General features: G+C 41.5%; 1 protein-coding gene across 4 annotated transcripts in view; it reads right to left on the bottom strand.

Annotated features, from left to right (window-relative positions):
- ube2g1a (ubiquitin-conjugating enzyme E2G 1a (UBC7 homolog, yeast)) overlaps positions 1-26,766 on the bottom strand; it is an 80,436-nt gene that overhangs the window by 36,861 nt on the left and 16,809 nt on the right. For 2 of the 4 annotated variants that reach the window (XR_006315832.2, XM_043718815.2), the window contains exon 1: positions 15,364-15,506. The exons of 1 other annotated variant lie outside the window; for it this stretch is intronic. Coding sequence is in view for 2 of the 3 variants with exons in the window: in XM_043718815.2 (XP_043574750.1) it covers positions 15,364-15,421 (58 nt within the window). In the remaining variant the exon portion in view is untranslated. Of the gene's footprint in view, positions 1-15,363; positions 15,508-26,766 lie in introns of those variants that run through there. One more of the 4 variants, XM_087977549.1, reaches the window with a different exon arrangement.

The following is a 26,766-nucleotide window of genomic DNA, read 5'->3' as shown; positions in this document are numbered from 1 at the left end:
GCCAAAAAGAGATTTGTAGATTGTTTTCCCTCCAAGTCCAATATACCAATTGTTAAATGTAGACAGCATATCCTAAGGTTTTAAAAACAAACTGCAGAATGTGGTCAGAAAAAGATTAGTTAAGAAAATATCACCACCCTTTGCAACCTTTTCAAAACTATTCTCCTAGATTTAGTAGTAATTGCATGCATCTTAAACGCTGTTAGCTTAAAACTTCAATCCTATTTTGTTAGGAAGCCAGTTACTATAGAATGCATATTGCTGAAAAACATTGTGAAATCTTCTTATTTTGTATTCAAGGCCATTCACAAGGAATACCACAGTTAAGGGGAAAAACCTACATGACTGGAGTTTTGAATCATTAATAAGTAAATTCTGATATATCAAGACATTGGCATATACCTCTTCATAATGACTGGCAAACTCAAATTTCAAAGAAAAAGTTAACTTGATTGGTCAAGGCACTGGTTCATTTCTCAGGTCACACTTAGAGAACTTCAGTACAAGTGCACCAAATTGCATGCCTGACTGAATCCTAAAATCAGTTGTCAGCATAATTTTTTGCACAGGTTCACAAAGCAAATGCTGTCCAATGTAGAATCACATGTTTTGTTGTAAACAGTATTAAAAGCTTTGCAAACACGAGCTGGATGAGTGGTACCAGCATCCCCTCCAATTTCCTTTCTTGCTCTCCAAGCCTCCAAAGCTTGCGCATGGGAGCAATTTCTGGAACCAAAGTCAATGTCGTGATCAGAATGCTATGACAGACCACATGCCTGGAATCTTGGAGCTAAAAGGAAACATTGTTAAGACCTTGTGCATTATAAGAACTGATGCAATGTGACACTTGGTATAATCTTCCAGTTTTTGGAATTTGCAGTACACATATCTGGCAGCATACAGGCACTGAAACTCATGTACCATATTACTAATTTGAGATGCAGACAAAATGTTTTGGCGGCTGGATGTTTTAGCAGCAAACATCACTAGTATTGCTAGTGTATAATTTTTTAAAATATAAACTTTTTTATAATTAACCTGTTCAGAGATGTTATTGCACAGCACTGGAGCAGTGGGACTTTAACCTGGGCTTTCCAAAGAGGTGAGACACCACTACGCCACAAGAGGGCCACTGCTGCTGCAGCATTGTTGCAACATGTACTTAACTTCACCTGTCAATCAAAACCTTGAGATCACATTGCTCCAAGATAACCTAGGTACAGGTCGTTCTACGATAATGCTCCAGTTGCGTTCCTCTGCAACCCCATGCTATAGAAAATTGCACTATGGAAACAGCTAGAAAATCATGCTGTACATGATTGCTGTAGAAACTCACTATTTCCGTTCAGTACAAAGTTCACATTATCCAAGCAGCATCCACAGTTCATCGATCGTGTTTAACCAAAATGACCTGTAGGTTGGACACTTTTCTGGACCCAAGAGATGGTCTTCGGACTGTTCATAACAACGTCAACACTACTTTTACTTCTTTATAAATTATTACAACTTCATTTTGTAACAAGCCACAAATATGGTTAACTGATCTACAAAAAATTGATGAGATTAATAATCCTATTAGATAATACTTTCCCAATACAAGTTTTAACCAGTACTATTGGTAGGAGATTAGACAGACCTGGAAAAACAACCTGAAATTCTATTTGCCTTCAAGTTTTCTCATATGGTTTGTGCACAAGGTCAGCTTATTCCCTACAATAATTAACAAAATGAGATTGCACAGCATATAACTTTTACCAAGGAGTCTTGTGACGCAGTGTCTCTCCATGGGCGAGAAGTTCAATGTTCAAATCTTTGCTACCCTATAGGTATATAAAATATCCAAAGTCATAATTAAATTGGCCTGTTGATGTAATCTTTGATGGTGTTATGGTGAGCAAAATGAGTCTATCCAAAGAAGATTGATTTAAAAACTCTTTCAATTGGTTAGTGGAAAATTATAATCCTTAACTAGGAAAAGTGAATGATTTTTCATGATTGAAAACTAGTTACTGTAGAGGCTCCACCCAATACATGCTTAGGCCAAGAAATTCAGGCAGGAAAACAAAGCTTGGTTACATGCCCAAAAATGTTAACCTTGCATCTGGTTATTATTATTCTTGGAAAAAGTAGTCACTCATTCCCATAACTTGCAAAATATCACTAAATTCTTTCAGAGACAGCATGTGCACAAAAAGTGCCTCATTGAGAGGGACCTTGGGGAATGTTAGTACACTTGTATAAAGTTATGCTGGCAGACTAACCTAATTTTAATGCAACATTTGACTGGCAGTGATGTACTTTTAGAACAAAACTATTTAATTATTGACTCCACTTCAGTCAAATTATCTGAGGCAAGTTAATTCTAAGATGTTGAAACAAAACATCCTTATAAACTCTAGAAAAATCTTACTCCAAATCCAGGTTACACAAGTAAGGACAGTTCCACAGCACTGCATGAATAATTACATAATAGGACTTGTATCATTAGCAACTCAGATGTATGTCACACATTTTAGATAATATAAATTTGTTAGTAAACCTTGGAAGGTTTGGGCTGTTGGGAGGGCACAGTACATTGTGTTTTGAGTTTGAGAATGTCACTTGTAGCATAGGGAAAGCAGAACTAGTTGATAATAAACTGAGGGCAATTTCCAAGCTGCAGTCTCTAATTGTTTTCTGGCTGCTCAGGCCTCTGATTCAGAATCAAAATTCACTGCCATCTGTTGGGAACCTCAGTGGCTGTGCATGCACGTGGCTTAGAGGAAACGTGTTTGCAAGTAATATCAATACAGATAGCAAGAGCTTTGTTAAAAGTATGAGAAGGAAGAGCAGCTAAAGTGCACGTAAATACCTTGGCGAATGAGACTTGGGAAGTAATAGGGAATCACGATGGCAGAAGAGTTGAATAAATACTGTGCATCTGGTTTTACAATAGAAGACATTAGCTTTGCCGAATTACTAGATATTCAAAAGCTTAAACGAGAGAGGAAGTAAACACTATCACTGAAAAGGTGAGTGAAACAAAATGGGGCTAAAGGCCAATTAGACCCCTGAACTGCTAATGTAATCTTTTCCCTTATTTGGAAAGGAAAGGAAATCAACCAGTTTGTAGGCTAGTTAGATTAATTGGAATATTTTAGTCTATTATAAAACTTTGTTCATTATAAAGAACAGAGCATTTAGAAATAATGCTTAAGCAGAGTCCATGTGGCTTCATTAAGGAGAAATCTTGCCTAACAAATTTATGAGAATTCTTTTGGAGGTGGTAACCAGCAGGATAGATAAATGGGGAAGTAGGGGGATGTACTTTACAGCAAACGTTGTTTTAACTGGCAGTTTATAACCTGGTGCTGTTGATAAATGGGCAAAAGTTATATATCAGGTACTTCAAACACGGCACAGCTTATCGTGATCGTGATTATCGTGATCTCCATGTCTGAGTAGTCATTTGAAGGCACAAGTAACAAGTCTGTCTGCTGGTAAGTTTTATTTAAGGCAAAGTTGCATTATTCAAGTGATTTATTTAAAAATGGGGTCATAGTAGGACAATGTTTGGAAAACACTATACAATATTTACACTCTTCCTCTCACACTGAAAGCAGACTTTTGTGGTCACTTTTGCTAGCTTAACCCTGTATCCTGTTTTTTGTTTTCAGTTATGTAATCTTTGATTTTTTAAAAAATCCTTCCAATCCTCAGACTTGGCATGCTCTTTAACAATTTAAATCTTACTTTTAAGCTAGCAACTTTCTCTCCTTGATGTTTACCACAGGTTAGTAAACAAAATTAAGGCATAATGGATTTGGGATAATATAGTGGTATAGATTGAGGATTGGTTGAGAGAAAGCAGAGTGTACAAATACCAAGTCATTTTCAGGATGCCAGGCTATTACCAGAAGGGCTGGAAAGATCAGTACTTGAACCACAGCTGGTGTGAGGACAAACTGCAATATTTCCAACTTCCTGATGGCATACGTAGGTGGTCTGAATAAGAGTTGCAAGAGGATACAAGGGAGGTTCAAAAACAGACCGGGACAGATTAAGTGAACTGGCAAGAACAAGCAGATGGAATACAAGTGGAAAATCATCCACTTTGGCAGAAAAAGGAGAAATGCTTTGATTTGTTTTGATAAATGAAGGGGGCTGGGAAATGTGGTGTTCAGAGAGACCTGACATCCTTACTCAAGTCACTCCCTCAGGAAATAAAAAGCTACCATGAATATGAGTACAAACAGTTGTACTAAGTTGTTAGCTTAAAAGAAAGAGATTACATTGTTAAAGAGAATGCCAAGTCTGAGGATTGGACTGAAAGGCAACAGGACTGAAAGCAAGAGAAAGCAGGATACAGGGTTAAGCTAGCAAAAGCAATCACAAAAGGCTTCTTTCGGTGTAAGAGGAAGAGAGTGTAAATATTGTATAGTGTTTCCCAAACATTCTCCTATGACCCCATTTTTAAATAAAATCACTTGAATGATGCAACTTTGCCTTAAACAAAACTTACCAGCAGACAGACTTGTTACTTGCGCCTTCAAATGACTACTCAGACATGGAGATCACGATAATACATTAAGCCGTGCCGAAGTACATGATATATAATTTTTCCTCATTTATCAACAGCACCAGATTATAAACTGCCAGTTAAACCAACGTTTGCTGTATAGTGCGTCCCCGACTTACCCTTTATCTACCCTGCTGGTTACCACCTCCAAAGGCATGCTCACAAATTTGTTAGCTGAAAATGTGTTGCTGGAAAAGCGCAGCAGGTCAGGCCGCATCCAAGGAGCAGGAGAATCGACGTTTCAGGCATGAGCCCTTCTTCAGGAATGAGGCAAGTGTGTCCAGCTAAGATAAAAGGAAGGGGCGTTGGAAATGCGATAGGTGGAAGGAGGTCAAGGGGAGGGTGATAGGCTGGAGTGGGGGCAGAGAGGTCAGGAAGAAGATTGCAGGTTAGGAAGGCAGTGCTAGGTTCGAGGGTTGGGACTGATAATTTTGGGGGGGGGGGGGGGGGGGGAGGAAATGAGGAAACTGGAGAAATCTGAGTTCATCCCTTGTGGTTGGAGGGTTCCTAGGCGGAAGATGAGGCGCTCTTCCTCCAGCTGTCGTGTTGCTAGGGTCTGGCGATGGAGGAGTCCAAGGACCTGCATGTCCTTGGTGGAGTGGGAGGGGGAGTTGAAGTGTTGAGCCACGGGGTGGTTGGGTTGGTTGGTCCGGGTGTCCTCTGAAACGTTCCGCAAGTAGGCGGCCTGTCTCTCCAATATAGAGGAGGCCACATTGGGTAAGGCGGATGCAGTAAATGATGTGTGTGGAGTAGCCATGGGCACCCGCATGGGCCCCAGCTATGCCTTGCTCTTCGTAGGATATGTGGAACAGTCCATCTTCCGCAGCTACACTGGCACCACCCCCCACCTTTTCCTCCGCTACATCGATGACTGTATCGGCACTGCCTCGTGCTCCCACAAGGTGGTTGAACAGTTCATCCACTTTACCAACACCTTCCACCCCGACCTCAAATTTACCTGGACCGTCTCAGACTCCTCCCTCCCCTTCCATTTCTATCTTGGGCGACCGAATCAACACGGACATTTACTATAAACCGACCAACTCCCACAGCTACCTAGACTACACCTCCTCCCACCCTGCCCCCTGTAAAAACGCCATCCCATATTCCCAATTCCTTAGTCTCCGCTGCATCTGCTCCCAGGAGGAGCAGTTCCAATACCGTACAACCCAGATGGCCCCCTTCTTAAAAGACCACAATTTCCCCCCCAGACGTGATCGACGATGCCCTCCACCGCATCTCCTCCACTTCCTGCTCCTCCGCCCTTGAGCCCCACCCCTCCAATCGCCACCTGGACAGAACTCCACTGGTCCTCACCTACCACCCCACCAAACTCCAGATACATCGTATCATCCGTCGTCATTTCCGCCACCTCCAAACGGACCCCACCACCAGGGATATATTTCCCTCCCCTCCCCTATCAGCATTCCGAAAAGACTACTCCCTCAGTGACTCCCATGTCAGGTCCACACCCACCAATCCAATCTCCACTACCAGCACCTTCCCCTGCAACCGCAAGAAATGCAAAACTTGCGCCCACACCTCCCCCCTTACTTCCCTCCAAGGCCCCAAGGGATCCTTCCATATCCGCCACAATTCACCTGCAACTCCACACACATCATTTACTGTATCCGCTGCACCCAATGTGGCCTCCCCTCTTTTGGGGAGACAGGCCGCCTACTTGCGGAAAGTTTCAGAGAACACCTCTGAGACACCCGGACCAACCAACCCAACCACCCCGTGGCTCAACACTTCAACTCCCCCTCCCACTCCACCAAGGACATGCAGGTCCTTGGACTCCTCCATCGCCAGACCATAGCAACATGACGGCTGGAGGAAGAGCATCTCATCTTCCACCTCGGAACCCTCCAGCCACAAGGGATGAACTCAGATTTCTCCATTTCCCCCCCACCCCTACCCCGTCTTAGTCCCAACCCTCGAATTCAGCGCCGCCTTCCTAACCTCTCTGCCCCCACCCCCACTCCGGCCTATCACCCTCACCTTTACCTCCTTCCACCTTTCACATTTCCAACACCCCTGCCCCAAGTCCCTCCTCCCTACCTTTTATCTTAGCCTGGTGGACACACTTTCCTCATTCCTGAAGAAGGGCTCATGCCCGAAACGTCGATTCTCTTGCTCCTTGGATGCTGCCTGACCTGCTGCGCTGTTCCAGCAACACATTTTCAGCTCTGATCTCCAGCATCTGCAGTCCTCACTTTCTCCTCAAATTTGTTAGGCAAGATTTCTCCTTAATGAAGCCACATGGACTCTGCTTAATCATTTCTAAATGCTCTACTCTTTATAAAAGAAGAAAATTTTATAATAGACTAAAAATATTCCAATTAATCTAAATAGCCTACAAACTGGTTGATTTCCTTTCCTTTTCAAATAAGGGAAAAGATTACATTAGCAGTTCAGGGGTCTAATTGGCCTTGAGCCCCATTTTGTTTCACTCACCTTTTCAGTGATAGTGTTTACTTCATCTCTATTTTAAGCCTTTGAATATCTAGTAATTCGGCAAAGCTAATGTCTATTGTAAAAACAGATGCACAGTATTTATTCAACTCTTCTGCCATCGTGATTCCCTATTACTTCCCAAGTCTCATTCGCCAAGGTATTTACGTGCACTTTAGCTGCTCTTCCTTTTCATATTTTTAACAAAACTCTTGTTATTATTGATATTACTCGCAAACACGTTTCCTCTAAGCCACGTGCACGCACAGCCACTGAGGTTCCCAACAGATGGCAGTGAATTTTGATTCTGAATCAGAGAGGCCTGAGCAGCCAGAAAGCAATTAAAAAGAGACTGCAGCTTGGAAATTGCCCTCAGGTTTTTAACACTTTTGTTTTTAAAAACACATTTCTCTAACTATTTATCTGAGATTGTATTTTTTTCCTTTCAATTGGGTGCTATCCTGAACTTCCCTGGGTAAACAGTTGACTTGGCCCCTTTCTAGAATCATCCTTCCTCACTGGATGGAGTGTGAAGCACAAACTCTTTTTTATAGCATCTGCCAAATGTCTTTTTGCTAAATTCCTTTCCTAGTCCACTGCAGCTAGGTTTTTGCCCCCAATTCATTTGTGATTATCCTTATCTAAACTCAGTTGTTTCTGGCCCAAGTTCCTCCCTCTCAAATGTTAAATCTAACCATGTTACAGTCACTGCATCAGAGGGGGATCTTCGACATTTGTTAAATCTGTTTCATTACACCAGCAAATTCAAAATAGCATGATCCCTAGATGGAATCATACATTGTATTTGGGACATTTTCTTAGAACATCAATTTCTTCTCACAATTAGCAGGCTTCCCCTGCTAATGTGACTATCCCAATCTACAAGATTGAAGCCATCCAAGAATGTCTTGCCTTTGTTACATCCATAATTATCTAATTTATTCTGTGCACTGTATAGCTATAGTTACAGGGCCTACAGACTCTTACCACTATCGTTTCTTTCCTTTATTTCTTACTCCACTACATGGATTCTAAGTCTTCAGATTCAAGATAATTTCTCATCATACTTATTCCAACCCATATAAAAATGCTAACCCACTACTCGTTCCTTGCTTCCTCTCCTTTCAAAAAAGGAAACACATATTTAGCTCCCTGCGTTGATTTCTATGCAACCATTTCTTCCTTGATGGCTATAAAATCAGTTAAAAATCACAACTCCAGGTTATAGCCCAGCAGGCTTTTCGGAAGTACTAGCTTTCAGAGTGTGCTCCTTCATCAGGTAGCTGTGGTGCAGGATTATAAGACGATTTATAGCAAAAGATCAGTGTCATGCATGCAGCTGCGAGGATATATTGAACAAACCTAGATTGCTGTTAGGTTATCTAGCAGTCTAGGTTTGTTTAATATATCGTCTCATTGCATGCATGACTGATCTTTTGCTATATAAATTTTGTGGGATTACCATATAACAAACCTGTTAACTATAACCTGGTGTTGTGATTTTTAAAATTTGTCCACCCCAGTGCATCACCGGCAACTCCACATTACAAAATCATAGCACAGAAGCAAAAGTACACCATTCAGCCACTTGAGCCCATTCAGCCTTTCAATGTGATCATACCTGACCTGTTATTGAAACCCCATACACCTGCCCTTGACCCAGATCCCTTAATACCTTTGCTTAACAAAGTTCCTCAGATTTAAACATTCATCCAACATCAACGGTTTCCTTTCTCGAGGAAACAGATTAAATTTGAACACGGTTAATACAATCTTCCTAAAGTGTGGTACCCAGAGCCGCTCTTCGTTTACTAAGTGGGGTTTAACCAGGGCATTATATACAACCAGTTATATATCACAGTTTATAACTATTGATGAAGGGTTTATGCCCAAAATGTCGATCCTTCGGCTCCTCGGCTGCTGCCTGACCTGTGTTTTTCCACACTCCGACTCTGATCTCCAGCATCTGCAGTCCTCACTTTCTCCCTGTTGTATAACTACAGTACAACTTCTACATCCCAATACTCCATCCCTCTAAATATAAAGAGGCCAGTATTCCATTAGCTTCCTTGATTATGTTCTGTAAAATCACACCTATTAACCAATCTATATTCGTGCTGCCGGTTCATTCAATTTGTTCCAAACACTAACCGTATTTAACGGAAAGTAATTCATTTGTCCCACCGTTTGGCTTTGCTAGACGAAAGAAGTGTTGTTATACATCGCTCCTTCCTGTTCCCGACACCCCGTCCGGTATCGGTGTCACACACACGCGCACACACCAGTTGAATGGATTACAGATACCAGAGGGGCCAGAAAATTATAGTTTGGAGGTTCTGTGCAAGCAAATCAGGAAGTGTAGCCAAGTACAGACCTGGTGTGAGAACTTGTTTTGAGAGTAGAGTGGAGAATTTAAAAAAAAAAATCAACACTATTTGCTAGGTTGTAAATTTGCTCACTGAGGTGAAAGGCTTGTTTTCAGATCACCATGCTAGGTAACAGTGAGCCTCTTCTGTTCCACTTTCTATTTGTGTCTTTTGGTATGTTACGGTGAGTGATATCATTTCCGGCTTTTTCTCAGAGGTTGGTAAATGGGGTCCAAAATCAATGTTTATTGATGGAGTGCCGGTTTGAATGCCAGGTCCCTAGGAATTCCTATTTAGCCTATCCTCGGATAGATGTGCTGTCCCAAAGTGGTATCCTTCATCTGTAAGTAAAGATAGTGATAGTGGGACATGTCGTCTTTTTGTTGGCTAGTTGGTGTTAATGTATCCTGGTGGCTAGTTTTCTGCCAGTCTGTCGTTGTAGTGTTTGTTGCAGTCCTAGCATGGTATTTTGTATGACATTAGTTTTGCTGGTTGTTGGTATTAGGGTCCTTTAGGTTCAGTGTGTTGGTAGGTTTGTGGGTTACTAAGGGGTTAAAGTAGTCTGATAGTCATCCCCAAGGTGTCTTTGCATAGTAGTGTGGCTCGAGTTTGAGGGTTTTGTCTACTTGTTTGGGTTTGTTGTTTAAGAATCGGCAGACTGTTTATTTTGTACCCATTCTTGAATACTCTATTACATATTTTTCTTCTGCTTGTAGTTCGCTATGGCCCATTTAAATAATTCCTAATGCAGCTCCATTTGTGGGTGCTGGGAATGGTAGCTTCTGTAGTTAAATATCTGGTCTTGCAGTTCTCCATTAACTTTGTTCCACTGGTAACATCTAGAAAGGGGAGTCTGTTGCTCGCTTCTGTTTAATGAAATTTATGCCAGTAAGGATATTGTTGATGTTGTAGGTTTCCTTTAAATTTGTTCTGTTTTATGACAAAGGTGTCATCCATGTAGCAGACCCAAAGTTTAGGCTGGATCGCGGAGAGGGCTGTTACTGCTGACTCTGTCTCTGGAGTCTCTGCATTACTGCTTCTGCTAAGAAGCTCGATACTAGTGATATCATGGGTGTTCCTTGATTTGTTTGTAGGTCTCGTCATTGACAGTGAAGTGGGTTGTGAGGCACAAGTCTACTAGTGTCAGGGTGTTGTCCTTGCTGGTGAAGTTGGTGCTATGTTCTTGGTTCTTCTAGTAGCGTGGTCAGTGTTTCTTTGGCCAGGCTGCTGTTAATTGATGTGAATAGAGCAGTTACGTCAAATGAGACCATTATTTCATCCTCTATTTTGGTGTCTTTGATGTTCAAAAATTATTGGGTGAAGTGAATGGTATGGCATGAATCTTCTACTAGGTATTTCAGTTTTCAGTGAAGTTCCTTTGGTAGTCTGTATGTTGGTGCGCTGGAGAGTGAGACAATGGGTCTGAGGGGATCCATCAAGTTTCATATTCTAGAGACCTTTCTTGTTAATTTTTCCTGATTCATGTAGCTTCAATATAGCCGCGATGCTGTTTTCTAGCTGTGGAGTCAGGTCTATCACCACCTGTTGGTAAGTGTCAGTTTCTGCAAACTGAGTTCACCTTTTCAACGTACTGTGTTCTGTTTAGAATAGCAGTCTTGTGCCCTTTGTCTGCAGGTGGGATTACAATGTTTCTGTCTTTGAGTCCTTCAAGGGCTTTCCTTTCCTGTGTTGAGGGTGTTCCCTTCCTTTTTCCTGCTTTGTGTTGGTGCAACTGTCTGACAGTCTGCTGGGTTTCTTCTGAGAGTCCATTGCCTTTCAGGGTTGATTCTAATGCTGCTAAGTAGTCCTGTTTGTCCAGGTCTCTGTATTTGTAGTTCATCCTTCTTGCTAGGATGGCTTTTTTCCTGTAAGTGGTTGATCCGCTAGGTTATTAATCCAAGCTTGTGTTGTTTTGAGCGCTTGTCCAGTTTTCTTATGGGGATCTTTTATTTTTCGTGGTCTGTTGTTTGATGCTGATGGCTCATTCTAGTGTCCTTGTCCATTCGTGGTGTGTCACATTGGTGTACAAAGGTTTGTAGCACAAAATTTCCTGATTGTTCATGGAATCTGTTGTGGGCATCATTTATCATTTCTCTGAGCATTCTGCACCCACTCTGCTGATATTCTTCTGACTTGTGGGGTATTGAGCAGCGGTTTGTACTGGAGACATTTTGGTAATAGGTGTTTCCTGAAGCATTCATGTAGAAAAAATATAGTTGTTAGCAGGTGACGCTCAGTTAGATGGCCTTGCATTCAAAGCTGAACTCCATCAATAAACATCAATTTGGACCCCACTTACCAACCTCAGAAAAATAATCGGAAATGATATCACCCACATTAACAAACCAAGACAAATAGAAAGTGGGACGAATACCAGCACTTCACCAGAGGCTCACTGATCACGTTACCTAGCATGGTGACAAATGTCTGAGAACAAACCTTCCTGCTGCAAGCAAAATTTACCACCGGAGCCACCAATCTTCCCAAAAATTGCAAACACTATCTGCTAGGGTCTGCAGATAGGTTAGAGTTTGTCAAAAATCAAGATAGACCATAAGACATAGAAGTAGGCTATTTAGCCAGAGTCTGCCCTACCATTCACTGACCCAATAATTCACAACTCCACTTTCCTGCCCACGCACCCTGCTCCACCACCTGGATTCCCTTACTGGTTAAATATCTCTCAGCCTTAGAGATATACTTAATGACTCAGCTTCAACAGGAAACCCAGAATCTTCAATTCAAGTGCAATTCACCTTCAAAACACATTGATTTATTTGTTCTAAACACAAACACCACTTGATCTGCAAAGAGCAGAATCAAACATCCTAAGTTCGAGTACTGATGCATGCAGTCTGACACAGGTGAAAGGAGACCCTTAGCCCAAGCACAAAATCGGAGATGAAACAAACAAATATTCTGTGACTGGGGCCACGTGGGTGGAAAGAATATTGGATTCCAGGCATCCTGAATCAGCCTCTAAAAATGACAATGACATACCCTAAGCCTGCACCAGCTTACTGTCTGCTACTGGAGGGGTAAAATAAGCTATCATACTTGGATTTATAAATATGAATTTTGTTCTGCAAGTTAAGGACAATTCACATTGGACATTAACACCATGATTACACAAACAACCCATTTAAATCAATAGCCGTTAAAGCAAAAGCAATTACATCAGACCACAAAGTCCAAATATTGAGAGTTCCTGATACAGGCGATGCATCAACGCAACTACCAATTTGTAACTTTGATTAGGTCCTGTGTGCAAAGAAAATAGGTCACATCATACTGGAAGCAGACTCATGTGAACACTTATGCAGGGACTGCACCCAGTCAAGCATACATACGAATTAGGAGGTGGCCATTCAGCTCCCTCAAGCCAAGTGCTCAGTGGTTAGCACTGCTGTCTCAGCGCCAGGGATCCAGGTTAGATTTCAGCCTCAGGCAACTGTGTGGAATTTGCACATTCTCCCCATGTCTGCGTGCACTTCCTCCGCACATCTTTGGATTGTGGGGTTAGGTGAATTGGCCACGTTAAGGTTACAAATCTTCTCAAAACTCACTGGCCATGTTAAATTGTCCATAGTATTCAGGGATGTGTATGTTAGGTGCATTAGTCAGGAATAAATGTAGGGGAATGGGTCTGGGTGAGTAACTCTTCGCAAGGTCGGTGTGGACTTTTTCGGCCAAAGAACCCCTACAGTGTGGAAACAGGTTCTGTGATCATATTGTAAAATAAAGGTGTGTCAGAGTCAGATAGGTATCTGCATGCTGGTTAGCTAGGTCAATTCTGAAATTTCTAAAATACAGCCAAGGACTCCCATCTGGATAATGTCACTAAAACGTATATTGAGTTACTCTATATTGGTGATTTAATTACAGCAGTAACCAAGCACAGGAATCCCACAGGCTTCAGTACAAATCTCACATGTAGTTGGTATGGGGAAAAAAATCATTGCCAAGCAAATGGAACTGAAGGAAATCTTTGCTTGATTTGGATAGCTTAGGGACGAAAGACTTAAGTGATGGATAGGCAATCATATGCAGTGAATAATAATAATAAAAAAAAAGTGTCTCTGGCACATGCTAAATGGCCAATCAGTAAAAGCAAAATACTGCAGATGTTGGAAATTTGAAACAAATGCAGAAAGCTGGAGAACCTCAGGAGGCAGCCTGACAGCATGAGAGAGAGAAAAAAAAAGTTATAATTTTTCTTCAGAACCTTAAGTGCCATAAGAGTCACACAGGACTCTAAACATTAACTCTCTCCTTCCACAGATGCCAGATCAGATTTCCTCCAGCATTGCATTTGTTTCATTCGAGTTAGTGATAAATTTACAAGTACAATCGTTAGAGGCTTTGACGGAGTAAAAGAAAATTGCCAAGTGACAATACTTCAAGTGAAGTACCTATTGAATGCTCCATAGAATCCCCACAGGCCAAATGACCTGCTTCTGCACTATCAAGTCTACAATGACCCTCCAAAGATCATCCCAGCCAGACCTACCCCACTACCCTATTCCTATAAATCTGCATTTCCCATGGTTAACCTATCTAGCCTGCACATCCCTAGACACCATGGTATAATTTAGCATGGCTAAATCTACATAACCTGGACCTTTTAGACTGTGGGAGGAAACCAGAGCACCCAGAGAAAACCCACGCAGACACAGGGAGTGCGTGCAAACTCCACTGTGACCAGAGAGTGGAACTGAACCCAGGTCCCCGACACCGTGAAGCAGCAGTGCTAACCATTCAGTGACCATGCCACTCCATTCAACCAACTACAGGAGGTACAGTTGAAATCCATGGATCATCTTTACTACCACCTGGAGATGAGAAAGCAATTTAGCAGTTCAGATGTCCTAACGTGAAAAGGGCACAATCCTCAAACTGCAGAAGAGAGTAATCACGGGGAGCTATATAATTTGGACAATGTTGGAAGTGGCTTGTGAAGGATTGTTAGCAGTAGTCTCTCAACCAACCACACTTTCACACTATTGTGGATTGCAATTTGAGAGATATGAAACTGGATTCAGCTAAGGAACTCAAACGATAGACCTATAGGTGGCAGAGAGGAGAAACAAGCAGCATATCGCAGCAATCATTTGAAATTCCAATCAATTTTAACGTTTCACTGCCAAGTGCCCTTGAATTCAAAATCATATCTAAGGCAGGCGTCTTGAAATCACACCAGGGTGATACAAAAAGGTCTCCTGGCTGAGTCTGCAACATGCAATATTTCAAAGTTTGATGTAAATTTCTCCTACAGAGGACTAAACAAAATCTGTTCAGTTCACCCTGAGTGAGATTATAACCAAAGGCTGACATTTGGGTTTACCTCCAGCATTTGTCCACATGCAGATAAATTCAGAGTTAGCAGGTAATAAACAGTGGGATAGCAGTTGAACATTGTAATTCTGTCAGACAAGTACAAATGCAGCAACTGAAAATATTAATATATTGCACAAAGCATAAGACTACTATAAAAAAAATGAATGGTGAAAGATTAGGAAGTTAAGCTGGCTAAAACATTGCACACCAGAGTGAAATGCTATAATACTGAAGAGATCGAAATACACTGAAGACAGCCTTATATAGATCAACTGAACACGTTGGTAAGTTTACAACTTCATTGTCAAGGATCAATGCAAGAGGTTTTCCAATTAAATGGTACACAAATCAAAATGCAAACAAGTGCTACTCAAAACCAATTAATGGTCCAAAGTTAGAGCACCGATAGCACCAATCTTGGTTTATGTCAAGATATTAAACAGCTCACTAGAAATTATTTTATGTCAATTAGTAACCATTCTGCCCTCCCTCCAGCTGATCTGCTTGCAGAACTCAATCAGAACAGAGAAAAAGAAATGCAGCCCAGATTCTGCACCATTCCCAGCTGGCTTTACTTCATGCCAAAATCAAACAAAAGTACAGGCAAGAGTCCAAACCTTATCGCATGAAAGTTTTGCTAGATCTAACCTTGCATTTGCAAGAAATAGCACAAATACTCATTGGGATCCAGGTTCCCTTTCGCCATTAACGTTTTGATTTTAAAAAGCCAGAAAAATAAAAACTCTGGAGCCACTCCACAGCTGATAGCAGGGAGAAAAACATTAATGTCAGAGCAGTAATAACTAAAAACCTTCACAGGAAATAAAGGCAATACAATGGGAAATGAACTAGAAAGGAAGACATCTGAAAGCTACAGTAGTCATTTGTTTTCCAAAGTCGCAAACAAGTACAACTGTAAAATGTTGGAATATTTCAAATAGGTCAAATGAGTTTATACTTTCCTAGGACAGTATGTTCTGCCAAAGGGTGTGAATGGTATGTGTCAGGAAACCCTCGACTGTGCAAAATACTTTTGGATGGGAAACTTGGCTTTTGGAAAAAGCAGAGGAGCACCAGGCTTGAAAGAAGCTCCCAAGTAACCAGAGATGGAGCCAACATCAACTTGTAAAATACAAGTCATGTTTCAAGGCTCAGTTCAGAATATCAGTTGCAAAGTATCAATACCCAACAACCTAAGTGCAAATATTGCAATGTCTTACCAGCCGCTCTGCAGGAATGTGACAATGAGGTCCCTCCTTGACCAGACATAAATGTTGACTTATTTTTTAACCTTTACCAGTACAATTATAGGATATATAGCATTTAACTTCTGAAATCAAACTTCCCTATTTCACATTTTAATTTTGCCTTCACATCGCATGGGGAAACAAATGGTCTTCTGTGGAAAAAAACCACAGTAGACAACAGACTATATTCATTTAGGCCCACTTAAAGGCCAACAGTCCACTTACATTGCTATACCAGATCAATCACATATCAGAATCCCTACAGTGTGGAAACAGGCCATCAAGTCCATACAGACCCTCCGAATGGCATCCCACCCAGACCAACCCCCTAGCCTACCCCTGTAACCCTGCCTTCCCCATGGTAATCCACCTAGCCCGCACATCCCCAGGCACTATGGGCAATTTAGCAATTCACCTAATATCTTTGGATTGTGGGAGGAAACCCACACAGACACTGAGAAAGTGCAAACTCCACACAGTCACCAAAGGCTGGAATCAAACCCAGGTCCCTGGTGCAGTAAAGTAGCAGTGCTAACCACTGAGCCACAATGATTCCCAGAGCAGAGCAGACACAAAGGAACATTTTGGTCTACACCTGCTCCATTTTCTCATTTTCTAAAAAGACTCAAGTGTTTCAACTTAGCTGTTTCATTTCACAAGATTAAAAAACTGGTAATACTGGAGACTATGCATCCAAGATGACAGGAGGTTAGAAAAACAAATCAGTAGCACTCAAGAGATTTTAAAAGAAACAATTCTATTAAACCAAGTTTTGATAAAGAACTAGAGAAGATACAACCTTATACAAAAATGAAAAGAATAGGCCTAGGAATTATAAGCAGATTTAGGTTTACATGTGCACTGCATGCGTAAATAAGTTAGATTACCATGAAAAGGTAAACTTATCAATCATCAGGTTGACTCTTCTTAAAGACACACCGACAGTCGGTGGTAGTTTAACCCGAAGGCTATCACAGCTCAGGTTGAAAGGTAAAGATGGAGAAGGAGAGTCATTTGTGGTAACTTCAGCTGATGTGGGAAAGGGGCCAAAGCTGTTGAAATTGCATGAAAAACCAGCAACTGAGTCAACTGGGCTAACCTAACTAGCTGGGAGTCAGTTATGTTTAGCTGTAACAGACTCTCAAACTCAACTGGGATTTTTAATGCTCAAGTATACAGTCAGAGCAAGTGTATTCTTCCAATATTCAAAATGCATTCAAAAGCTCATTTCAACTGAGTTCACTATAACGGTCAATGTCCTTTTAGCAAATAATGCCAACAGATACATGGGCCCACCTCCAAGTTCTCTTGGAAATTCAGATGGAGTGCATGTCTATTTAATGACGTGTAATCAGCAATTCAGGATTGCATCCTCTGCCAACATGTATTAGAATTTGTCAGAAAGTGTGGTGCTGGAAAAGCACAGGTCAGGCAGCAAGCAGCAGGAGAATCAATGCTTCAAGCAAAAACCATCAGGAATGTGAGAATTCATACAAATAACTGAGGATGCTTGTTAAACACCAGGTGGTTAAATATTGTTTAGACAGGGTCTAGGCATGCGCTTTTCTGATCAAAGTTTAATTTCAATACAATTACAGGTGTCCCCCCATATCCGCAGGGGGCTGCATTCCAAGACATACCGCGGATACACGAAACTGCGGATTGTGGCGAACCCTATCATTTAAATGGAAAAAAAAAACTTACCTCCTCAGCAGACCCTGGAATTATTTTTGGAAAGTTCCACGTAAACCAGTAAACCATGAAGTGAAACCGCAGAAACCAAATCCGCAAATATGCACGTTCTACTGTACTTGCACCCTAAATATAAACATCTAGTCCTCCCAAGTCTCCTTAACCAACATTAAACATCACCTGGTCTCAGTCTACTGGCCTGAAGTATCCCTGCCAAACCCTGCCAGATAACAATGCTCCATACTGGCTGAGAAAGTGAGGACTGCAGATGCTGGAGATCAGAGCTGAAAATGTGTTGCTGGAAAAGCACAGGTCAGGCAGCATCCAAGGAGCAGAAGAATCGACGTTTCGACATGAGCCTGAAGAAGGGCTCATGCCCGAAACGTCCATTCTCCTGCTCCTTGGATGCTGCCTGACCTGCTCCATACTGGCTGAATAAAGCCCAAAAGTAAAAAGGCATTTAGAATTTAATGAGTTGCTACTGAAGTGAAAAGAATATCATGGTTTATTGATTACCATAGCAGAAACCACTCATGACCATATTATAAACCTCAAAGCGAGCTCAATGGTCTGCTTCTGCACTTGTGTTCCTAAAAACAAGGAAGCACACAAGGAGTCAGGTAGATTCGCAAAGTGAAGTAGTATTTTACAAACAGTGCGCAAAACATACAAAGTAGGGCACACTCCAAAGGACAATGCCAAGTCAAATTTGGCTAGAGTGATCAGGAGCTGACACATTTTGGTAAGAGCATTCAAGGAACAAACTGAGTACAGAGCCAATATGGTCCAAAATAAAGAATTTGGGACCAGCAGATTCTATGAACTCTGGAGATTAAGAGGACATACAGGAGTGGTTAAAGAGAAAAAACAGAGATCTACAGGAGGTACTGAGTGCTTAAAACAAACGATCACTGGCCATTAAGCCCTAGCATGTGTAAAAAAAGAAACCGGGAGAGAAAAAAAAAAGGAGCAAGAAGAATGGCTGGTAAAATGAAGCAAAGCCCGTCATCATTTTGCAATTACATTAAGGATAATTAGGGAAAGAGCACAGCCCATTAAAGACCTGAGGAGCAATTTGCACATGGTGCCAGAGAATATAGTGGAGTTCTAAATGACTACCTTTTGCGAGTGTTCACTAGTGAGGGGATTACATTAGATTAGATTAGATTACTAGTGTGGAAACAGGCCCTTCGGCCCAACAAGTCCACACCGACCCTCCGAAGCGCAACCCACCCATACCCCTACATTTACCCCTTACCTAACACTATGGACAATTTAGCATGGCCAATTCACCTAACCTGCACATTTTTGGACTGTGGGAGGAAACCGGAGCACCCGGAGGAAACCCACGCAGACATGGGGAGAACGTGCAAACTCTACACAGACAGTCACTTGTGCCACTGTGCCGCCCACAAATTTGGGACACAAAAAAAAATCAGGTAGAAGGACTGTGATATACTTAGAAGTTAGCATAGACATAGATGGTTGAGTGGTCTGGTAGATACATCTCCATGACTGGATAAAATACATTCCAGGGTATCGAGTGAGGCAAGGAAGAAAATAGCAGCAACACTGGTAATCATTTTCAATTCCTCCTTGGTCAATGTGGACTGTTATTCAAAAAAGGAGCAAGGAATGAACCAGGAAACTACAGGCTAGTCAGACAAAAATCTCAAATTTGAAGAGGCATGGATTAAACAAGAACAACCAGCATGGTTTAAGGACAGATGATCAACTTGACTGAATATTTTGAAGTGGTAACTATGTGCATAGACAAGGCCAATGCATGTGATGTAGTCAACGTAGACTTCAGAGCACCAAACAGAATCATGAAGGTGGAGCAAGAGGCTGTTCAGACCATCGAGTTCGCATCCGCCCTTCAAAGAACATTCCACTCAGACCCATCCATTCCGTAATTCTGCATTTACCATGGCCAATCCACCTAATCTGCACATCTTAACACTGTGGAAGGAAACCACAGCATCAGCAAAAATGCATACAGACATGGGGCAATTATACAAGCAGTCACCCAAGGCTGGAATCAAACCTTGGTCCCTGACAGACAACAGTGCTAACCACTGTGCCATCCTTTAGTAACATTTTTAAATCAGGTCCACCTGATAAGTAAAATCTAAGAGCTCTTGGGATCCAATGAAATTTGGCTAATTGGATGCAGAATTGGGAGCAGGCAGGGCACAGGGGGAATTGTTTCAGGGGCGTTTTTATGACGAAGTATCCAGAAGCAAGTGGTTATGTGGGGACCAGTGTTGGGCCCTTGCTGTTAGTGGTATATATAAACAATTTAGACTTGAACATAACAGGGTTGAATTATAAGCTTGTGGATAAAAACCGACGCCGTGGTAAACGGTGAGGAAGACAGACAGTCTTAGACTACAGAAAGGTATAGACAGGCAGGTCAGATGGCTTGATCAGTGGCAAGTGGAATTCAATCTGGATAAATAAGAAATGATGCAAACCTGGAAGCAAAGGATCAGTGTGTTCACATCCACTGGTCCCTTAAAGGTAGAGGGTCAGGTAGATAAAGTAGTTGAGGCAGTCACTGGGATACTTTATTCACTTTAAATGCCTAGAGATGTCATTACAACTGTATAAAATATTGGTTGGGCCACAGCTAGAACATATTGTGCACAGTTCTGAAATCCACATTGTTGGAACAAATTATTGGAGAGAATTCTGACAACAGGATTTATGTTTACATGGAAAACCATAGTTTAGAGATAGTCAGCATGACTTTGGAGGGGGCAGGTCATGCCTCAAACCTTATTGAATTCTTTGAGGATGTGACAAAACATGATGATTAAGAGCAGTGGATGTGGTGTACGTGAATTTAGCAAGGCATTTGATAATGAAATGGCTATCACGGCAGGGGGGCATAATTTTAAGGTGATTGAAGGTTTAAAGGAGATGTCAGAGGTCAGTTCTTTACACAGTGGTGGGTGCGTGGAATGCACTGCCAGTGGTGGTGGTAGAATGAGACACATTAGGGACATTTAAGCAACCCTTGAGTAGGCACATGGGTGATAGCAAAATGAAGACTATGTAGGTTAGTTTGATGTTAGAGTAGGATAAGAGGTCAGCACAACATCGAGGGGCTGTACTGTTCTACGATTGCACTGGAGAGGGCACAAGAGATTTACTGGCATGTTGCCTAGACTGGAGGGTTTTTTTTTTAAGTAGCGAAGAGAGATTGGATAGACCAGAGGAGACTTGGGAGCAGGGGCAATAAGGTGGTGATTGAGATTTATAAAATTATATGGGGCATAGATGGGGTCGATGAGAAGAAACATTTCTACTTCAAGAAGAGATAAGCAAGGGGACATGGATTTAAAGGTAAGGGGCAGGAGGTTTAGAGGATATGAGAGAAAAACTTATATGCAAAGGGTGTTGGTAATCTGGGAATTGTCTGTTAGTAACCTTCATAAAATTTTAGTACTTAGATTCACACTTACAAAGTCAGGAATACAAGAGTATGGGTCAAGTACTGAAAGGGAGATTAGATGGTTGTTTTTGACCACAGACTCGAAGGACCATTTGGCCCTTTTTTGGTGCTATAGACTCAATGATCTTTTTTTGAGCTCTCTCAATTGCAAATTCCACCACCTTGACATTGAGCTATTTGAGCTGGAAACTATATTCAACACATTATGGTAATAGCCCTGACATGTTGAGTCATTAATTTAGGTGGATAACAAAACAAAGAGCAGCGGCCCATGAACATCCCCCATTCTGATGGCGTCAGAACCTAACACACCATCACAAAAGACTAGGCTGAAATATTTGCACCCATCTTCAATCAGAAGTGCTGAATGGAGATCCATCTGCCCGAAATCTCCAAAAGTAATGATATTAAAACAATGAAAGGTTTTTGAACAGGAAACATCCTGAATCTAGTGAATTCCCCTGCTCCATAATTAGTTGTAAGTCTAGATAAACACTTCCTGTATAACTACAGCACTGGCATTTACCTGTCAATGTGGAAGCTTGCCAGGGTATACTGTATTTTGTTCACAAAAAAAGTTAAATTCAAGCTGGAAATAGTCTCTGTGCTTTAACCTAAGCCTCTTGCTGTGTTCCAATGAAAACACATGCCAGGAACAGCACTATCATTCAATTGTTTATTTAGAGCCCCCTCAAAATTAATTTCATAGCACTGTCCACTGTTTCCTTTCACTTAAGGAGTTTTGACTTTCCTCTTTTGTTTTTGACAGCTGTTCAGGATTCAACACCACATCTCCTGTAGAGATACCTTTTGTTTCTTATTTCATTACCAGGCCCTTTGGCCATATAGCTTTAAAGCCAGTCAATCCAACCTCCTACCCCAATCCCACTTGTGACTTCCTTAAAACAACTTACATTTCAATGTTTTCCAGCCTTACTGAATTTCAGGTTGATGTTACCCTCTCCACAGATGGCACCTGACCTGAGAATCAAGCATTTGCTGTTTTAAATGTCATAAGTCATACAGTCCAACTACTCCATGCTAGTCACGTTCCCAAACTAAGCTAGCCCCACCTGCTAGTGTTTAGCCTATATCTCTCCAAGCCTTTTCTATTCATGTACTTATCCAAATGCCTTTTAAACATCCAGCACTTTCTCTGGCATTTACTCCACATAGGAACTACCCTCTGTGCAATAAAGTTGCCCCTTATGCCCTTATTAAATCTTTCTCCTCCCACCTTAAATATATGCCCCCTAGGTCTGAATTTCCCCACCCTATGGAAAAAGGCTCGTCATGCCAGATTTCCAGAATCTGCAGTATTGCCTTGGATCATCTGAAAGTTTACAGCCTAGCAGATAAGTGAAAAACTAAATTAACTCAAATAGAAGTCAATACTTTCAAATATCACAGGCCAACCATTTACCATGCACTAGATGCTTAACCATTTAGACTTGCTGCAAAATAAAAGCATCAACAAATAAAAACATCAGATTGTGGCTCGAATCCCCCAGTTTACATTGTTTGGTGGCAAGGAAAACTATTTTCCACGTGTCAGTTAAAAACCCCAAACTTTTACAAACTTTCTAAATTTATACTTATGCTATTTTCTTTCCAAGAAGAGTAATTGACTCACCACCAAGTAGTACCATATGAAAATATTTTGCTGTTGCAGCAAAGTAGCTGTCACATCTGCACCTATTCCAAGGCAAAAAAACTTTGCTTGTTTTTAAAAATACTTTTTACACCAAATCAGAGGTTTACTTGCTTAAAAGAAAAGTGTTGTAGCTCTTGAATCCACTAAAATAAGCTGAATATAACTTACTCATTTCTCATTCATCTGTATCATTAGTTTCTTGAAAAGCAACAAGCACTGGACAATTCATATACACATTACTAAAAAGGCAATTCAGGGACAGAACACTTGGACTGCTATTTCAGTCATCCAGTCTTGCATTACAGCTTTGTTCTTCAACATTTAAGCTCAAACATGTTATTAGAAAAACCAAATGTTATTTTAGATATAGCGCTGACACAAAACATTACTATAGCTGAAGTGGTTACTCACACATCAGGCCCGAAAGACCCACATAAACTTGGAAGAAGAGAGACCAAGTTAGCTAATCACTCAATAGTAAAAAGGGAATCTCATGGACCCCAACATCTTTAAAAAGGAAGATTCATACAGCACGGAAGCAGTGCTTCTATCCAACTAGTCCATGCCAACCAAGTTTCCCAAACTAAAACTAGTCCCACTTGCCTGTGTTTGGCCCATATCCCGCTGAACCTTTCCTATTCACGTACCTCTCCAAATGACTTCAGTTGTAAGTGTACCTGCATCTACCATTTGACAGTTCATCCCACATACAAACCACTCTGCGGGAAAAGCTTGCCCCTCAGGTCCGCCCTTAAAATTATGCCTCCTAGTTCTGAACTCCCCCACCCCAAGGAAAAGGCCTTTGCTATTTGCCTCATCTATGCCTTTCAATTTTATAAGCCTTTAAAGCTCACCTCTCAACTTCCTACACTCCAGTAAAAGTTCCCAGCTCATCCAGCCTCCTTAATCTTTCCATTCCCAGCAAAATCCTGGTAAGTCTTTTCTGAACCTTCAATTTGATATCCTATAACATGGCAACCAGAAAAATGAACACAGTACTCCAAAAGAGGCCTCACCGACATCCTGTACAACCTCAACATGACACCCCATCTCCAAAACGCAGTGGTCTGAGCAATGAAAGCAAGTGTGTCAATGTCTTCTGATCCACCCTACCTGCGACACAAATTTCAAAGAACCACTGCCTCTGCACATTTGGGTGCTTCTGCTCAATACTACCCAGCTGTATAAGGCCTACCCTGTGTGCTTTTTAAACCTCACTTTTAGCTAAATTTAACTTCACCAGCCACTCCTCAGCCTATTGAGCCAATTGATCAAAATCCCTATGTATTCCAAGATAACCTCCTTCACAGTCAACTATACCACCAATTTTGGTGGCATCCACATACTAACTATGCCTCATAAACACTCATCCAAACCATTTTATATAAAATTACAAACAGTGGATCCAGCACCAAGCCCGGTGGAATGCTGCTGGGCTGGTCATAGAGACAGAAAGAAAAAAGCATGGAAAAAAAAAAGACCTTTCAGTCCAACTCGCAATATTGGAGGTGCAGTGGACAGTGAAGAAGGTTACCTCAGATTACAACGGGATCTTGATCAGGGCCAATGGGCTGAGTGGCAGGTCACAAGGGATATTGGGTCCAGGTCAATGTGCTTATTGATCGACCTGGACCCAATATACCGACCACTGCAACGGACAGCTGGAACTGACAACCGGAAGCGGCAGAGACAAACCACTACAAATGCCGGAGGAAAGATCACAGAAGCGCTTCACAGGAGGCTCCCAAGCACTGAGGAGGTCACCTAGACAGGGGACGAAACGTCTGCAACACAAATTCCCAGCTCGGCGAACAGAACCACAACAACAATACCAATATTACAAGGCACAAATATGCCTGGGCAGGTTTGCTGCAATGCTTTCCAAAATTATGCATATGTATAAATTAAGCAGGTATGACGATAGTAGCTGGTGACTTATTGCAGCTTAAGACAAGAATGTAAACTTTAGAATTGATAACTCAAACATTTGGGATTGATGTGTGAAGGTTCAGTCAAGTTTGTAAATAACTGCAATTCACCTAGACTTTCAGTATTAGGATAAGCAAAGCTCTGTTGGAGACAAAGTTAGTTATTTCTATAGTCAAAACAAATTTCTCCAACCAGCAGTAGGATGAGTGGGAAGTCCCGAAGTATTAGAGGCGAGTGGGTAGATCAGTTTGTTTCTTTCCTCTAAACAGATACTTTTAAATAGATTCTGAAGAATTATAAATACTCAAGTGTACAGCTAATCAGCTTGATGGAAATACAAAATAATTGAGTGACATTTCTAAACCAAGTAGATAGGAAAACTGTAGCATTTGGACAGCTGTTGAGTGATTGATAGCAACCAGCTCCAATAAGGTATTTGCAGCTAGAGGAACTTCAATTCCAGATGACCTGGTGTCTAAGCTTCAGATATACTGCAATGCATAAGAGAAAGGAAATTACCCGCTATCTTTGTTGTGGGGCAGTCACAGCCATTAGGCCAGATACGCCAAATCTGGTTTATGCTCAGGGACAAGTAGGTACGGGGATTCAGAAGACAGCACTAGAGGAGACTAAACCCTTGAAGTTGCCCATGGGGTGGGAAGGTGGAGCTAAGGAATCTATTTGTAATAAAAGGGACACTACAGTTACAGCACTCCACCGTGAGTTTGAGAATCCCAAAAACAGTGTTTCCTGCACTGTAAGTCCCTAACTGGCACAAGGTTGGAGGGGAATTTGAAGGGGCAGGGCAGGGCAGTCATGGCTAGTTCTAGGGAGGATTAAAAGAAAAAAAAAGGCTCTGCTAAGAGAGTCTGAACAACTAGGGATCAAATTAAAAATCAGCACCACAAAAATCTTTGGACTGCCAAGTCGCAAGCAGTTTATAGATTAAATAAGATCAGAACACATAGCTCAAAGACTGGTGAAAGAGCAAATTTTAATTCATGGGCCACGAACTTTAGAACTGCGGGAAAAAAGAAGAGCTGCACTGTCCATATGGCCTTCATTTGAATCACACAAAGATGAGAGTACTGGTGAGTTTAGCTAGGGCAGTGGAGATTTGGACAGTAAAAGGATAAGGCAATAGTGTACAGTAATATGCGATGTGACGCAGTCGCTTTAACAAGGTTATTGCGTCTTTGGTTTTTTTAAAAAACCAGGTCATAAAGGGGAGAGGTGTTGAGGGGTCTAGAAATAGCCTAGTTTGACAATGGCAGAGGAGTGACCAGGTCTCCTGGTTCAGGTTTATTTCTAGTTTGGTTAAGCTATAGCAATCAGCAAATGCTGGAATCCAGAAAGGTTCCAAGCTTCAGCAGATGTTTTTCTGACTAACTCACCAAAATCTCTTTCGATGTTGGTCCCTCCTGCCCGTAAGAATCTGTTTCAATTTACCTTTTTGCCAAGGGATGTGGTTATGGGATGTTACTGGATTGGAACAGTTCCTTACTGAAGTTGCTATATTGGGTCGGTTAAGTTTTCCAAATTCCGTTTTCTTTTGTTCATGTTTCAACTGTAATGTTCTAAAAAATTCCGTTTTGTGTAAAGCCAAGTAGTTTGACCAGCTGCATCACACCTGGAATATCCAATTCACGTCAGTCTTTAAAATAAGAAAAAAAGTTAGGGTCTAGGCTACCTTCAAATATTTTTAAGGGGCCTGGCTTGGTCCACAACATATGGCTAATGACGACCATTATGACAGGCAGGATAGAGGGTTCAATTTTTTCCAGGGTGGCCCAGAAAGGTCAGAGCAGGCAAAATCAAAGTTACAGAACTAAATGCTCTACATGAGTGTGCTTGCAGCATTTGCAACAAAGTGGAGAATTGATATCAAATGCACTTATTTGCATTTGTACTATGATAGCCATTACACAGGGGTATGGCTGCAAGGTGCCCAAGCCTAGGATCCAAATATTCAAGGATATTTGAAATTTCCAAAGGCACAGATGAAAAGGCACCTTGTGTTAATGAAATGACATTGGTTCAGAGATCAGGACATAGAACCAGTTTAGGTG

This window comes from Chiloscyllium plagiosum, unplaced genomic scaffold (genome assembly GCF_037043375.1).
Source record: "Chiloscyllium plagiosum isolate Xiang-an unplaced genomic scaffold, Cpla_swu_hap1 HiC_scaffold_31, whole genome shotgun sequence".
In the NCBI taxonomy this organism is placed as follows: Eukaryota; Metazoa; Chordata; class Chondrichthyes; order Orectolobiformes; family Hemiscylliidae; genus Chiloscyllium; species Chiloscyllium plagiosum.
The sequence above is the reverse complement of the archived record's forward strand: the minus strand, read 5'-3'. Positions and strand labels throughout refer to the sequence as shown.